Source organism: Diceros bicornis, chromosome 26, assembly GCF_020826845.1.
Source record: "Diceros bicornis minor isolate mBicDic1 chromosome 26, mDicBic1.mat.cur, whole genome shotgun sequence".
Classification (NCBI taxonomy): Eukaryota; Metazoa; Chordata; class Mammalia; order Perissodactyla; family Rhinocerotidae; genus Diceros; species Diceros bicornis.
The window spans coordinates 37,619,192-37,634,017 of record NC_080765.1 but is presented as its reverse complement, the minus strand read 5'-3'; the positions used below and the strand labels follow the sequence as shown (position 1 = coordinate 37,634,017).

Sequence of the window (14,826 nt, the reverse complement as noted above, 5' to 3'; positions counted from 1 at the left end):
AGGGCTGCTTCTATTGCCCCATTTTACGGGACGAAGTGGAGGCCCAGAGCTGTATAGTGGCCTATTCTAGACCACACAGCTAAGTCAGAGCTCAGTCCCAGCCCACCTAAGTCCCAATCCAGTCCTTTCTTAAAAATTATTTATTTAGAATAAGGAAAGACATCGTGACATGTTATCATCTTTAAAGAGCCGATAAGAACCACCAGTGTCCTAGAATCCAGAAAAACACAGTAGTTTTATTAATTAACCATCTGATTCACTCGTACAATACTTTTTCTTCTACATTTTTAAATTCTATGTTCTGACAGCCTCTCTATAAGGCAGTGATAATGTAATATTTTCTATGCAGAGAATAGAAAGATAACTCAGTCATTCTTCTACATGATTGATCAAAACTTTTTTTCCAATATTCTATTTGAACATTTTAAAGCAGTTATATGAAAGAATTTCACAGTGAACACCTGTGTACCCCCCCCAGAGTCTACGATTAACATTTTATATACTTGCTTTATTATCCATCCATCCATCCCTCCCTTTATATACCCATCAATTCATCTTTTTTTGATGCATTTCCAACTAGATTGCAGATGTTAGTACATACTTCTTCCAAAATACCTCAGTGTGCATATCATTGACTGGAGTTGAATATTTTCTGTTTATGGTTTTTCTTTTGCAGTAAAATTTACATACAGTGAAATGCACACATCTTAATTGTATGCTCAGTGAGTTTTGACAAGTGCATATACCTGTGCAGTCCAAATGCCTATCAAGATATAAACATTGCCATCTCCCCAGAATGTTCCTTATGCCCCTTCCCAGTTGGTCCCCACACCACTCTCGCAGAGGCAGTCACTGTCATGCTTTTTCCCCATCATAGACATAATACTTTTCTCTTTTACCTTAAAATTTCAAGGTTGTTACATTTATTTTTTTCAAGGGTAACAATTCATATACATGGTAAAAATTTATAAGGTATAAAGTTTTACAGTAAAAAATAAATCTTCCTCTTGCCTCTGACCCTTGCTTCTCAGTGCCCTTCCCTCAATGGCATCCACAGTTGGCAGTTTCTTGTGTCTTTCTAGAAATGGTTACTGCAGATCGAAGTATATAGGCACCTCTACCTCCCAGCTTCTTCATGAGGATAGTAACTTACCTGACACATTGTTTTGTGTCTTGCTTTTGTCATTTGACATTATATCTCAGAGATCATTCCCTGTAAGCAGAGGAGATCTATGCTATTCTTTTAGTAGTTGTGCAGTCTGGCTCTGACTGTACCAGTGTTTTATGTAACCACTTCATTACTTGTTTCCAGGCTTTTATTGCCATAACTGGTGTTGCAATGAATGTCCTTGTATACGTGGTTGTTGTCCATGTGTCTGCATTCCTTGGAAAGAAACTAGATGTCCATTCTCAGTAAATTAGATAATTTTCTCACACCCCTTCCCTCTCATCCTCCAACCACCCCTTCACCTGTCTATCCATTTGTACATCTGTACATCTATCCATCCGATGGGGACATTCATTGAGCAATCAGTATGTGCCTGATACTGTCTTGGGCTCTGAGAATATTGTCCTCGAGATCCTCATCATCTCTTGGGAAAAACAGACACATCAAAAACGTATTCACAGAAGTGTGATAGTTGACGTTTGTGCAAACTTCAGGGCCACCCAAAGCACAGAATAAAAAATTCGTTTAAGCTCTCGTTCGCCAATTCTTTACTCCCAACAGAGAGTCTTTGACCTCCCTGATTTTTAAGCCACATGTGGATATGATGCCTCTAATTGTATGTTTGTAAAACAAAAGAACAAATTAATAAACAGGTCAACACAGAACCCTGAAAGTGGTTCAGACTGGGCCAACTGCCTCCTGGAGGCGAGGAAAGCCCAGGTTTACTTTATACTCAAAGCAGCAGGCCTGGGCCTGTCTGTCCTCTGACACGGCCAACCAACCTGGAAGACAGAGCTGTGCCATGTCACATTTTGTTCCTTATTAGAAAATGAGATGAGAAAGCAGAGATGTAGCACGATGGGAAATAGTTGTCATTTTTGGCAGTGCAAAGTGGGAGCTAATTGCTTGAGGGAAGGCTATTTGAAAAGAGATGAATGAAGAAGTGACCCTGGAAAACATTAATTATGGGTGTCATTTCATGATTGGGACAAAGATTTGTTGCCCTGTAATGTCTGCCTTTTTGCCTTTTGAGCAGTGACTCCAAGAGCCCTGTAATTAGAAGAGAGAGGAGATGATTCTCTTCGTTTGGTTCCCCTTATCTCCAAACTAACTTAGCTTATCAACCATGAAGATTTCCAATTTGCTACAAAGCAGTGTAAAAATTGATTAACATTGCAGTGTGGAAATAGAGCTTCCATCCAGAGATGGAAAAGGACCTGGGGCTTCCTGGGGAGAAAGCCAGCCACCTTGGACTGGGCCAGGTCTGTGTCTTGGCCTCCAGGCCTGGTGGCTACCGAAAATCACCCTGCGGTGACAGAGAAAACAGGCTTTAAGAACGGCTTCAGGTTTTAAGCTCAGTTGTACACCTGTGCACATCTGCTCTTGAGCAGTCAAGTCCTTTCAGACTTTATTCATCCCAGCAGAGGTCTTCACACCAGCCCAGGCTCTACAGTATGAATCGGGGTTACTTCCTCTTCTGGGCTTCCAGTGTGCAAAACTCTAAGAATGGGGACTCGAGTGGAAGGCCGTATAGCTTAGTGGTGAAAAGTGCAGACTCGAGAGCCAGACCAGCTTCATTTGAATCCCACCTTATGGGATGGCTTGTCATGTGCTAGCTCAATGACCGTGGGCAAGTTACTTTTTGGGCTCTCTATTGCTATATGTCAAACCACCCCAAATTTAACAGCTTAAAAACACAACCGTTTTCTTGTCTCATGATTCTCTGGGCTCAGCTGGTAGTTTTTCTGCATCATATGGTGTCAATTGGGGCTGCAGTCGTCTGGAGCTTGACTGAGCTGGACATCCAAGATGGCGCACTCATTCATCTGGGAGTTGGTGCTGGCTGTCCACTAGGATCTCAGATGGGATTACTGAGCTTCTCCACCTGGAGAAAGTTGAGCCCCTGGAGTCACTGAAGCTGAGGGAGCGGCTGCTGAGGAACCATGCGTGGGCTAGGAGATTTGGGTTGGTCTCCTGGCATCTCCACTTCCTCTCTGTTCATTCACACTGAGGCCTCTTGTCCTCGCCTGTGAAGGGGGAGGGACACCTGCCCACAGGGCTGTGAGGAGGAGGATGTGGGAAGAGTTGTTATGTGGAAGCACTTGGTAAAGTAGGAAGCCTTTGATGATGGTGGTGTTGCTGTGTTTGCACCCTCAGGACTGGAAGTGAGGGCAACTCAAAGGAAGGGGAGGATTCCCTGTCCACCTTTACCACCCCCACCTAGGTCCCAGTTCTGCCAGTGGGAGGAGGTATAGTTTTTTCCCATGGCTTTGGCAGGTTAGCTGATTCTGTCTATCTTTCTGTCTGTTGCTTCCTCCCTCCCTCCCTCTCTCCCTTCCTTCCTTCCTTCTTTTCTCTTTCTTTCGTCCTTCCCTCCTTTCCTTCCTACTTAAATAAGCATTTATTCAGCACATTTATCATTCTTTTTGGTAGAACCTCTAGTATCTGAACCTTCTTCCTAGGTTTGAGGAATCCCCACTCAGAGTGGCAGGGTGAGCCAGTGTCCGAGTTCCACGCTGGCATGTTGGCATTGTGAGGGGGCTGCTGTTGGCTGGCCTGTCCCTGCTCCCCAGCCCCTGAGCAATCCAGGAAATCCTGGACCAGACGAGTTTGTGGAAGCTTCTTTGCTGATATAGCCCAGAAGTTGATTCTCTGTGTTTTTCGTCTGTCACTCCAGTGCTTGTGTGTGCAGCACCTGAGGTGTTTGCAGCACCTGAGGTGTTTGCTCCAGGAGGTCTAGCAATTCTGGCTGCTTTATGTCTCCGGTAATGGGCTCTGCCTTTCCCTGCACCCAGCACCGCCACAGTTCCCCAGACCACAGGCCAGATGGTGAGCTGCCTCCTCTGTAGGGTCAGGGAGGAGCAGGAAGACAACCCTGCTGTTGATCACTTATTTATGCCTCATGTAGAGAAGGCTTCATCCCAGAGATGTGTCCTCCAAGAGTCCCTGGGGCTTCAGGAGGTCCCGAGGGATATTTGTGGCCAGTATCATTTGAAAGTTGGGTTGTCTTACAAAATACTCTCTGCCCTACACGTATTTTTACTGCTGCAATATGAAGTAAAACCAGCTTTCTTGATGGTTACTGTAAACTTCAGATGCTATCTAGCACCAGTCTGGGTAGACAGTACGAAAGGACAAAATTTTAAGATGTTTGATAAGTTTGGCCATCAGTTATCATCATGCAGTTGCTATAGAGCCTGGCCTAACTTTCAAGATATGTTCCGCAGAGGTCAGAACATTCACAGATTGTTTTTTTCAGCCAGCTCCCCAGAACTCATAAACTCGTAGACACATAAATATATCCTGGCTTGCTGATGTCAATAATGACATATAATTAGAAGAAAAGCTCCCAAGTCGGAAGGATTTAACAAATCCCCACTGCTTACATCCACTGTCCAAAATGTTCCGCAAAAATCAGCATCCCCGAGGGGGAACTTATCTGTCAAGAAAATGCCTTCTTCTAAGAATCAGTCGTTTTTGAAGAACTTCTTTGTTCTTCTTATTATAAAGTGATGCCTGTCCTTGAAAACCCCACCTCATCTTTTCCTTTGGTCCTTGTGGTCACCCTTCCCTTCAGTTTTGTGGGATAGATGCAGTCAGAACCTTCCCTCTTGTGAATGAGGTTCCCTGGGGATGAGCTCTGTTCACTTCCAGTCTGAAATGAGGCTGCATTTAAAGGTGGTGTAATGATGGGCGTAATGGGGCAGCTGGTGTCTTCATAGTCTGAATCCCTCCTCAGATCTGCTTACCTGATCCTCACGTGATGCCAGAAGAACCTTCCCCAGACTCAGGTGCTGAGGGGAAAGCTCAGACAAGAGGAGAGCCACCTACGGCCCCACCAGAGAAGATGCTGGAGTCCCGGCTGCTCCGTGGGGTTCCGTGTGGAAGCTCCGGGGGTAGAGCAGTGTCTGGAGGGAGGTGTGCCTTCAGAGCCTTCCTCTGCCCTCTTCTGTCCCTGGCGCATGAAAGAGCTTGAAGGCAAAGTCTCTTCCATTTGGCCGTCTGCATTCTAATGAAATGCGTTTGGGGGCGGGGAAGGATTGGAAAGAATATTTTATTTACTTTACACAGTAATACGATATGTATCTGTTTATGGTTACACGATTAATGCCTCTTCATTCTAGAAAGTTCAGAAAAGTTCAAATTCATACTACAGATTCATCTGACTGCTGCCTCAGAGATATCCCCCTGTTGTCTTTCGGATCTCTTTCATTCTAACCTTGTTGATACACGGACACTGTAAGTTAAATTTAGGAATCACACGCACTGGGTATTTACAGTTCATAGCAGCTTTGTATTAAACAGAGAGCAGGAGCTTTTCTCTGTGCCATTAAAAATTTATCAAAAGCACTCTTTTGGTAGGGTAATACATTTTTATTTAAATTTTTAATTGGTAGTACATTATTTCAAAACTCAAATGATATAAAAGGATGTTAAATAGCCTTGTGCCGTGCACAAGCTGCCTGGGCCTCTGGCCCCAGCACCCACAGGGTGCCCCTTTTATTGGTGTCTTGAATTTCACTGCTGTGCCTTCTTGATGCAAAAACAAATACAACTCGATATACTTAATTCTCCGTTTTTGCCCCCAAGGTAGTGTATTAGACCCACTGCCTGCACCCTGCGTTTGCTTTCACTTGACGATCAGTCTTGATCTTTTCAGAACAGCACATGGAAAGTGATCTCATTCTTCAAAAGCATGTTTAAATTTTTTTAAAGCAATTCATTCAAAAGATACATTTTTAAAAATCTTACAGAAAGATAGCAAATGAAAAATAAGCCTCTTTTTCTTCCTGGTCCCACTCCTAATCTATTATCAATGATAGCCACTGTTACTGTTTTCTTGGATACTTTTCCAGGATTATTTTTATGCTTGTACTCTCATGCATGTCTAACCCTTTTGTTTTTAACCTACTTGTCTCACACAGACATGTCATAATTTCTTGAATCATTCTTCTATCATGGGACATTTATATTGCTTGCTGGTTTTTTTTTTTTTTTTTTTACTTGTTTAAGCAATGGAAATCAGAATGATCTTCAGTGTAAATTTTGGTTGGTGTCTTTGACTGTTTTCTCTAGATAAATGCTGGGAGTGTGATTTCTGGGTCAAAGGATGTGGGTGTTTTTAGAGGTCTTGGTACCCACAGTCTCATGCCTTCCCTAATAGATTGTACCACCTCTTCTCCCAGCAGCCCACAGGAAAATGCCAGTCACCATAACAGCAGAGCAACACCATAACAGCACCAACCCCGAGCCCAGCGAGTTCTTGCTCTTTTGAAAGTGCAGTTCTCTCAAGCGGCCAGGCAGGTTTCTCCTTGTTGGGTTGGAAGGAATCTCTCAATAGCAGCTTCTTAGCAAAGTCTGCTGCCTGGGCCCAGTTTAATTGCTTAGCTCCACACGTCGCTAAAGGGCTCAGGCTGGATCATTCTTCCTCTGGGCTGCCATATATGGTGTGACAGATACCCCTTGAGTTGGCAGGACAGATTTTATGTCTGGTGTCAAGGATAACGGAATGTACTGCTCTTCTCAATAATTGTCATGCTGTTATTATAGGGCACAGTCAGTTATTGAGGACTGCCTACCTGCCAGGCGCTGTTCCGCATAGTCTACAGGTTTTACTAAGCTTGTCCTCAAGACAACCCTATGAGTATTACTACTATCTACCCATTTTACAAAGAAAGACAGTGCGACACAGAGAAGGCAAGTGATTTGCTCGTGGTCACACAGTCAGGAAGAAGTGGAGCTGAGATTTGATCCTGAGCTGTGTGGCCCCAGGACGTGGGCTCCATAACCACTGCGTTCATGTGCCTCCAAAGACCTTCTAGTGTCTTCTAACCCTCTGTAAGGGCTGCACTTCTTCAAGTCTCACCCTCTCCTTTCACCTTTTAGCTGGCTTTTCCTCTGTTTGCTGAGAGTTTATAGCAGAAAAGCCTTTGAAGTTGGAAAAGACCTGGATTCGTATCCTACCTGTGTGACCTTGGGCAAATTCTGCAGCCTCCCCGAGCCTCAGTTTCCTCATCTATAAAGTGGGGGGGATAATACCACCCCTGGGATTCTTATCAAGATTGATGAAGATTGTGGATAACACAAAAGCTCTGACAGGTGCAAAGCTTGAAATAATGTTCTCTTTCCCTCACTACGCCCCACCCTTCTGTGTTCCACTTGGTTCCTTTTAGTTTTGGTCCACATTCTTAAATTCTTGCCAGCTCGTATTGGATCAGATCACGAAAGGAAGCTCATTCCCTGACTGTGACAGTATCACCGTTTATTGAGCATCTACTGGTCTGGCCACTTTGCTCTCTGCTTTTAATAACTGCCATCATGCCAGGCAGTTTAATCTCTTTCACTCAGCCATGTTCTCCTGGGCCCTCCTGAGTCAGAAAAGGAAGTCTGTTCTGCTGCCTTAAATCGCTTGTGCGTTGTGAGGGGAAAGGATAGAGCCATTGGGGGGCAGATGTTGGCCTTTCGTGTTCACACACTAGGTGTGTCTGTGTGTGTGATGTTCATCGTGATGACAATGGATATTTTTTCCCCTGCACATCTGATATCTTGCATCTCGGATCCTAATTAGGCCTTTATAGCTCCTAAATTACATGCTTTTATACATGCCCACGATTCTCTCAATAGGATTAACGGTCCTTTCCTGAAGATAATTGAGATCTCTCATGGTGGCATATTTTTATCACTGTAACACCATCTCTAACCATCCCTCCACGAAATCTCTTATTGTTTTCCAGTAACTGCTTTTTTATCTCATTCTGAGCAGGAAATGTTCAGGGACCATTGAGAGGCAGAATTCTTCCATGATTATATGAACCATGGTGACCATGATGCGTTTTCTCTCTCTCCCTTCCCCCTCTCCTGATGGCAGGTGCCTGGAGATTTGAGTCAAACATCCGAAGACCAGAGTTTGTCGGATTTTGAAATGTAAGTCCACGGCGTCTGCTCCTGAGGGCCCTGTAGAAATAGGCCTCTGTTATTTGGCTTGTGTCCCAGAAGACCACAGGAGGAAGCACAAATCACTGTTTAAATCTGCACAGGCTGATTTGGTTATTGTAGAGGTGGGGAGTTTGCCTGCAGCCTGAGTCTGGCCTTCAGATGTGTTTTATCTTTCCCCTTGGGTATTGAAAAACAATTTACTTTTTGGCTGACATTTATGGTTGGAAGATATCACATAAAAATTTAAATTTATGTATTTTCTTTAAAAGAAGACTCAAATACCTGCCAGGCCACACTCAGCTAGAGCTGAGTAGCTGCTGCCTTCTTCACACAGGGCAAGTGCTCTTTGGCTTACTGTAGTCCCCACTTCTCCCTGTTGCCTGAGTCTGGCCCACCTCACTCATTTCATTGTCTGTGTGTCTCCTGTTAAATTAAGTTTACAACCCCTGGGTTATTGGAAACAACAATAGTTCAGTACATTGGTCTGATTTTTTAATTGGATTTAACTCTATCTGGAGCCTCTGCTGATAACCCCTAAGGAATTTAGCTGGTTTTCAGACTGATTATTTCTGATCAGGTTGCTTTGATTTTGGACACATCATCCCCTTGGGCTGGTACAGAGAGTGGAAAGAGTCCTGGGTTAAGCCCAGGCAGAACCTCCTTCCTCTCTCATTCAATTGTGCTGAGTGGAGGAAAGTTCAGCCTCCCTGAGAGAAGGTGTCATCCAAGAAAAGCCTGCTTCTAGAAAGAGAGTGCAGGACATCAGAAAGAGCATTTTGTCAGAGCCAGGCTGACCTATGTTGAAATCTCAACTACAGGACTCACATTGGTGTGACCTTGGGCAAGCCACTTAACCTTGCTAGGCCTGAGTTTATCCTTATTCATAAGGTGAAGGTCGGGCCGGCCCTGTGGCTTAGCGGTTAAGTGTCCGTGCTCTGCTGCTGGCGGCCTGGGTTCGGATCCCGGGCGCGCACCGACGCACCACTTCTCCGGCCATGCTGAGGCCGCGGCCCACATACAGCAACTGGAAGGATGTGCAGCTATGACATACAACTATCTACTGGGGCTTTGGGGGGGAAAATAAATAAATAAAATCTTTAAAAAAAATAAATAAATAAGGTGAAGTTCACAACACCAGCCTTGCAGGGCTGTGGTGGCAATTAGAGTGGGAATATGGAAAACGTGGAGGATATCACGAGGCCACTTGGTGCTTGGGTGCCTGTGGTAGAGGAGGGAGGTGGGTGCTAGGTTGGTAGGGTGAGGAGGTCAATATGGGTAAGAGGTGAAGGATGGAAGTCAATGCTGAGTTTGCCTCCATGGGACTGTGGGTAGGGGAGTACAGTGTGAAGAGGAGAATGGAATGGCAGCCTGGTGGAGGGCAAGGGTGGGGGTAAGCTGGAAAGAGAGGTGAAAGCCATAGAGAAGATCCCAGAGATGAGTCAGTGTGAGGGGAAGGGACTCATTATTAAAGCAAGAATTTATCAAGCATCTACTACAGGGAGGTGTCATGCCACGTTCTTGATGGAGGAGATGAATAAGCCGCAATCCCTGCCCTCAAGCAGCCTCTGCCTGGCCCAGACACATCAACTCTCCGCTGGAGATTTGCAACCTCCTCCCACCATCTCCACTAAAGCCAGAAGGAAGTGCCATTTCCCTGTCTCGAAATGGAGACCCATATCCTTTGTGTAGCTTGCAAAGAAGGCCCTTGTTGACCTCTGGCTTCTGTCCTCCTCTGTCCCCAGGGTGCACACCAGCCACCCTGTCTGATTCGACTCCTTTAACTCGCTTGGTCTTCGCTACTCAGGAGCATTATTTTATTGCTTTAACTGACCCTTACACAGCATTTTCTCTGTGCTAGGCATTGTTTTAACTCACTCAGTCTCTACAACAACCCTCTGACATGGTTATGATCTACAGATGACAGATTCGAGCCAGGATTCAAACCCTGGCAGTCTTGATCTAGAGTCTGTGCCCTGAGCAGATGTTAATCCTTCAGCCTGAAGCACCTCTCTCAACCTCAACCTCCCCTCCCCAGCTTGGCTAACTTAGCATTTCTCAAAGCCCAGCTTAAACACTGCTTCCTCAGAGAAGCAGCACCCCTGCCCTCGTTCACTCTCCTTAGAGCCAGTATTCCTTCCATTGTTGGTGGCACTGACAACAATGGTAATTAAATAATTTCCATGTAACAATTATAAATATATGTGCACCTAACAACAGAGTCCCAAAACATATGTTGTAAAAAATTGACAGAAATGAAGGGGAAAACAGTTATATAATAATAGTTGGAGACTTCACTGCCCCACTTTCAGCAATGGAAAGAACAACTAGAGAGAAGATCAATAAGGAAAAGAAGACTTTTATTGTTCCAACACCATAAACCAGTTATAAACACTAACACCGGTTAGGTCTAAGAGACATACAGAACACTCCACCAAACAATAGCAGAATACACACACATTCTTCTCAAGTACACATGGAACATTCTCCAGGATAGACCATATGTTAGGCCACAAAACAAGTCGCAATAAATTTAAAAAGATGAGACTCATACAAAGTATCTTCTTTGACCACAGTGGAATAATTTTACGGGGGTTTGTCTCTCTCCCATGTTAAACTGGGCACTCCATGAGGGCAGGGACCACATCTACTTTCTTCGTTGCTCTGTCTCCAGAACCTAAAGTGGTGTCCAGGGCATAGTAGGTTCCCAATAAGTACTTGTTTAATGCATGAGTGAACAAAAAAGAATGAAAAAATGCGCTAATATCTAGGAGGGAGATGGTTATGTAAACAGTCAATTCTAATACAGTGTGGTAAATGCGCTGAAAGGGAGAAGCACCTAACCCAGTCTGGGGTAACCTCACTGTAGCCCTGGGAGGCTGTCCAGCCCTCACCAATCCAGGAAGGTTATGACAACCAGAGTGTTAATTACACTTCTGCAACCCTCCCTCCCGCCACGACAGAAATAAAAGGGGAACACTCTAGGCACTACTAGTACAATTTTGGGACCTTTAAAGAAGGAATGTCGTTAGATATACAAACCAATTTGCTGGCTCAGACTTGCAATTTGTACTTGGAGCCCTGGGGATGTGATCAATAGGGCTTATTTTGCCCCGTGAAGGAGGTCAGCACCTCAGCTCAGAGCTTAGAAGAAACACTGGTTCAGGAGAGAACCATTTCTCTGTGAAAATAAAATGTTCTTGACTCTAGGGGTTGTGAGACTGTTGAGTCATGGAATCTTCCATCAGCGACGTCTCAAATTGTGTTCCAGGCATAGGAGGCTGGTGAATTTTTATGAGCTGCTCTTTAGAGAGAAGGAGAGCTATGGAAAAAGCCTTTAGCCTTGGAACAACTCTAAGTAGAAGCAAGGGCTGGAGCCTCCCAGCCCTTCCAGAATTGGACAGTATCGTTTTTTTTGTTTGTTTGTTTTTTGTGAGGAAGATCAGCCCTGAGCTAACATCTGCTAATCCTCCTCTATTTGCTGAGGAAGACTGGCCATGGGCTAACATCCATGCCCATTTTCCTCCACTTTATATGGGACGACACCACAGCGTGGCCTGCCAAGTGGTACGTCGGTGCGCGCCCGGGATCTGAACCGATGAACCCCGGGCCACCGCAACAGAGCATGAGCACTTAACCGCTTGCGCCACCGGGCTGGCCCCGACAGTATCGTTTTGATAGCTGTTATGATTGATTTTGAAGTTTCAGTGACAGTCAACTTATCAGCTCTGCATGATTGGGATCCAGCCAGGTGGAAGTGTGGTGATGGCGGGTGTGTATCCCAGGTGACTCATAAGTTAAGTTTAAAGTCATCACATTAAGGCAAAACTGACACAGGACCCAAATAACCCTTGAAATCCCTTAAGTAGCCTACATGAGGATTAACTGAGATAATATAGATAAAAGCATGGAGCCATATGTTGTAGGTATTCAGTAAATGATTTTGTATTTGAATGTAAATCTTGCTTTATTAGAACCATATACACAGTGTTTTTGGAAAAGTTGAAAGAAGGATATTTGTGCCTGGCTGCCTGGTGTCTCAATTTTGGTGTCATTTTCTGTCTTCCCCTCTCCACCCCAGTAGCCATGGTTGTTGATCTGCTGAGCTCTTTGGTGGAGTCCGATCTTAAAGTGGGGGTCAGGGTCTAAAGTGGGTGCCGTGAGGAGGCAGTGCACTCCCCTGAGTGCTGCAGAAACCCTGTGAGTGTCACTGCACACGACCCTCCACAGCCTCATTGGGGGCTTCCAGTCATTATCTCCTTCTTCCTGGGAGGAAACTGAGGTCCAGATAAAGTATGGGCCCCGGTCACTCAGTTAGTAAGAACTGAAGGGCAGCTCTTTCTCATTCCAGAACACAAACTGCATATATAAATAAAACGTATGTACATATATTTTTAAACTAAGTCCCTTAAAAATGATCTTGGGGGACCAAGCGATGAGACATAAACTGGTCCTTTGGCTGACTATTAAGTGTAATAGAGGTTGTCATAAATTGTTCGTGCATAGTGCCTCTTAGAGGAGAAAATAGTTTCCTCTCTTTTTTTTTGGTAAATTGAAATGACCCATTTTGGTTTTTCTTTTGGTTAGATCAAACCGGGCACTGATTAACGTCTGGATCCCGTCAGTGTTTCTCCGGGGCAAAGCAGCGAGCGCCTTCCATGTGTATCAGGTAAGCGCCCGGTTTTCAGTTAGTCAGACGTCACCGCTGGGTGAACTGACACTGGTTTGTCACACTGTGGTGCTTTTGCCTCCTGGTGACGGAGCTTTGTACTTGGGAAGCCACAGCCTCCAGAGGCCAGCATTCCAGCTGCCCAGCCTCCCTGAGGGAAGTGGTCCTCCCATCCTTCAGACAGGAGGGAGCAGAGTGACGTTCCAGTCCGGCCTCTTAGTGTGGCCACTGCAGAATCTTGGCTTGGACTGCTTGAGCAGAATGGGATTTGTTGGCTGGTGTTGCAACTGAAAAGTCCAGGCGTAGGTCCGGCCTCAGGCATGCCTGGACCTGTGGTCGGGAATCTGCTGCCATCTCCTGTTTCCTCTACTTAGGCGTCCTTTTCAGGCTGGCGCTCTCTGCAGGTTGATGAGATGGCTCCCAGCTGCGCCAGACTCGCAGCCTGTCTGGATGCTTTCAGCCAAGTCCTAGTATCTCTCACTGGTCTGCCTTGGATCATGAGCTCACCCCTAAACCTCAGGGTTGGGTGATGGACTAATGTGATTGGCCAGGTTCGGATCGTGTGACAACTGCTGGTGCTGAGGTTGGAGTTGACCTCATCCAACTACGTGTCCACGAGAGGGAGAGGTGGCTCCCCAAGTAAAAACCAGGCAACTCTTTTCCAAAGAGGGGGCAATGGATAGTTGACAAGCAAAAACTGTGATGTCTTCTCTGCTCCTTGGGGTAGAGCTGGCCACCCCTGGTTGGGGACTGAGTGTCTGTGACTATGGGACCTTTGCTTTGGAGGTGATTTTTCCCTAACAACTGGGACCCCCGTTTTCCATCTTGTCTTTGATTTCCTGATGCCTCTTCCAGCTCCGCCTACTTATCCTCTTTTTGTCGTCGTCTTTCTCTTCCTTTTTCTTGCTGGAGCCTTTGGTGTTCACTGGTCCTGAGACTGCTTTGTTTTCAACTCTGACTCTTAGCTGCTTCCTGATTCTACTGTCTTCTTGTATCACAACTTCCTTGGGTTTTGTTCTTATTCCCCGTGAGCTCTGTGAAAGCCTTGAGTTTTGTTGCCATTTTTCTTAGTGGGGGATTGACCCATTGAAGATATGTCCCTCAGAGACTGGGTGGTGAAAAGACAGCCCTGAACTTGAAAACAGAAGCCCTGGTTTGAATTTTTTGACCTGAGGTAAATCTCGGTTTCCTCATCTGTAAAATGGAAATAATAATAATACTTACCTTGCAAAGCTGTTGTCAGGCTTACAAACATATGGCGCCCAGTAGACACTCAGTATTCATTTCTCATCTTCCAAAATGATCACCATGTTTGGTCTTTGGTGACAAGACTGGCGGTGGGTGTGTGTCACAGAGGAATGGGTATATACGATACACACACCTTACCTAAAATCTTAGGGACAGGTGAGCTAGAGTTTGCCTAGGCAGCTCGCACCAGGAAGTCACTGTAGTTTACTTATTCAGCTGGGCAGCAACAGTAGCACTGTCATAAGTGTTAGAGAATCCGAGGGTTCATGATGCTCTCAGCTCTGGCTTGAAAAGAGAATTAGATATGACAGATTTCCAAATATCCTCTTCTCTTTCTTTCTTTTTTTATGCCCCCCCCCCCAAACAAATGAAAAAAAGACCCTCTGATCTGTGTGTCCTTCAAGTTCTGCTTTGCGGTCATCAGAAAGCTGGGAGGTGTTGCCTGGAGGATGAAGAAAGTGAAGCAGACAGCTTTATTTTAGGGCGAAATTGAAGTGTGATCTCACATGAGAGGTTTCCTTGACCTTTCAGTTTTGACTCTTTCCCCCTCACCCCAGGACTTGGCAGATTTTAGCTTCTGAAAGTCAGTTGTGAAATGAGATGGACACAGCAAATATGCCATTGCCTGGGAGATTGTTTCCACAGTGATCACAATGACATTCAAGCCACTCTCGCCCCATCCTTCACTGTTGTCAGAGCTTTCCTGGGCGTGGTCCAGCCGGTGCGCGGAGGACGTGGCCCCAATTTCATCGAATCACGTGCCTGTCGGCTCCCACATCACCCATAGCAACTTTAGCCCACACCCTGG

At 45.4% G+C, this 14,826-nt stretch overlaps 1 protein-coding gene across 3 annotated transcripts in view; it reads left to right on the top strand.

The window, feature by feature from the left end:
* Positions 1-14,826, top strand: part of SNX29 (sorting nexin 29) — a 522,293-nt gene that overhangs the window by 352,699 nt on the left and 154,768 nt on the right. For all 3 annotated transcript variants that reach the window (XM_058570031.1, XM_058570032.1, XM_058570033.1), the window contains exons 17-18: positions 8,037-8,092; positions 12,689-12,770. In XM_058570031.1, the coding sequence (XP_058426014.1) occupies positions 8,037-8,092; positions 12,689-12,770 (138 nt within the window). The remainder of the gene's footprint in view (positions 1-8,036; positions 8,093-12,688; positions 12,771-14,826) is intronic.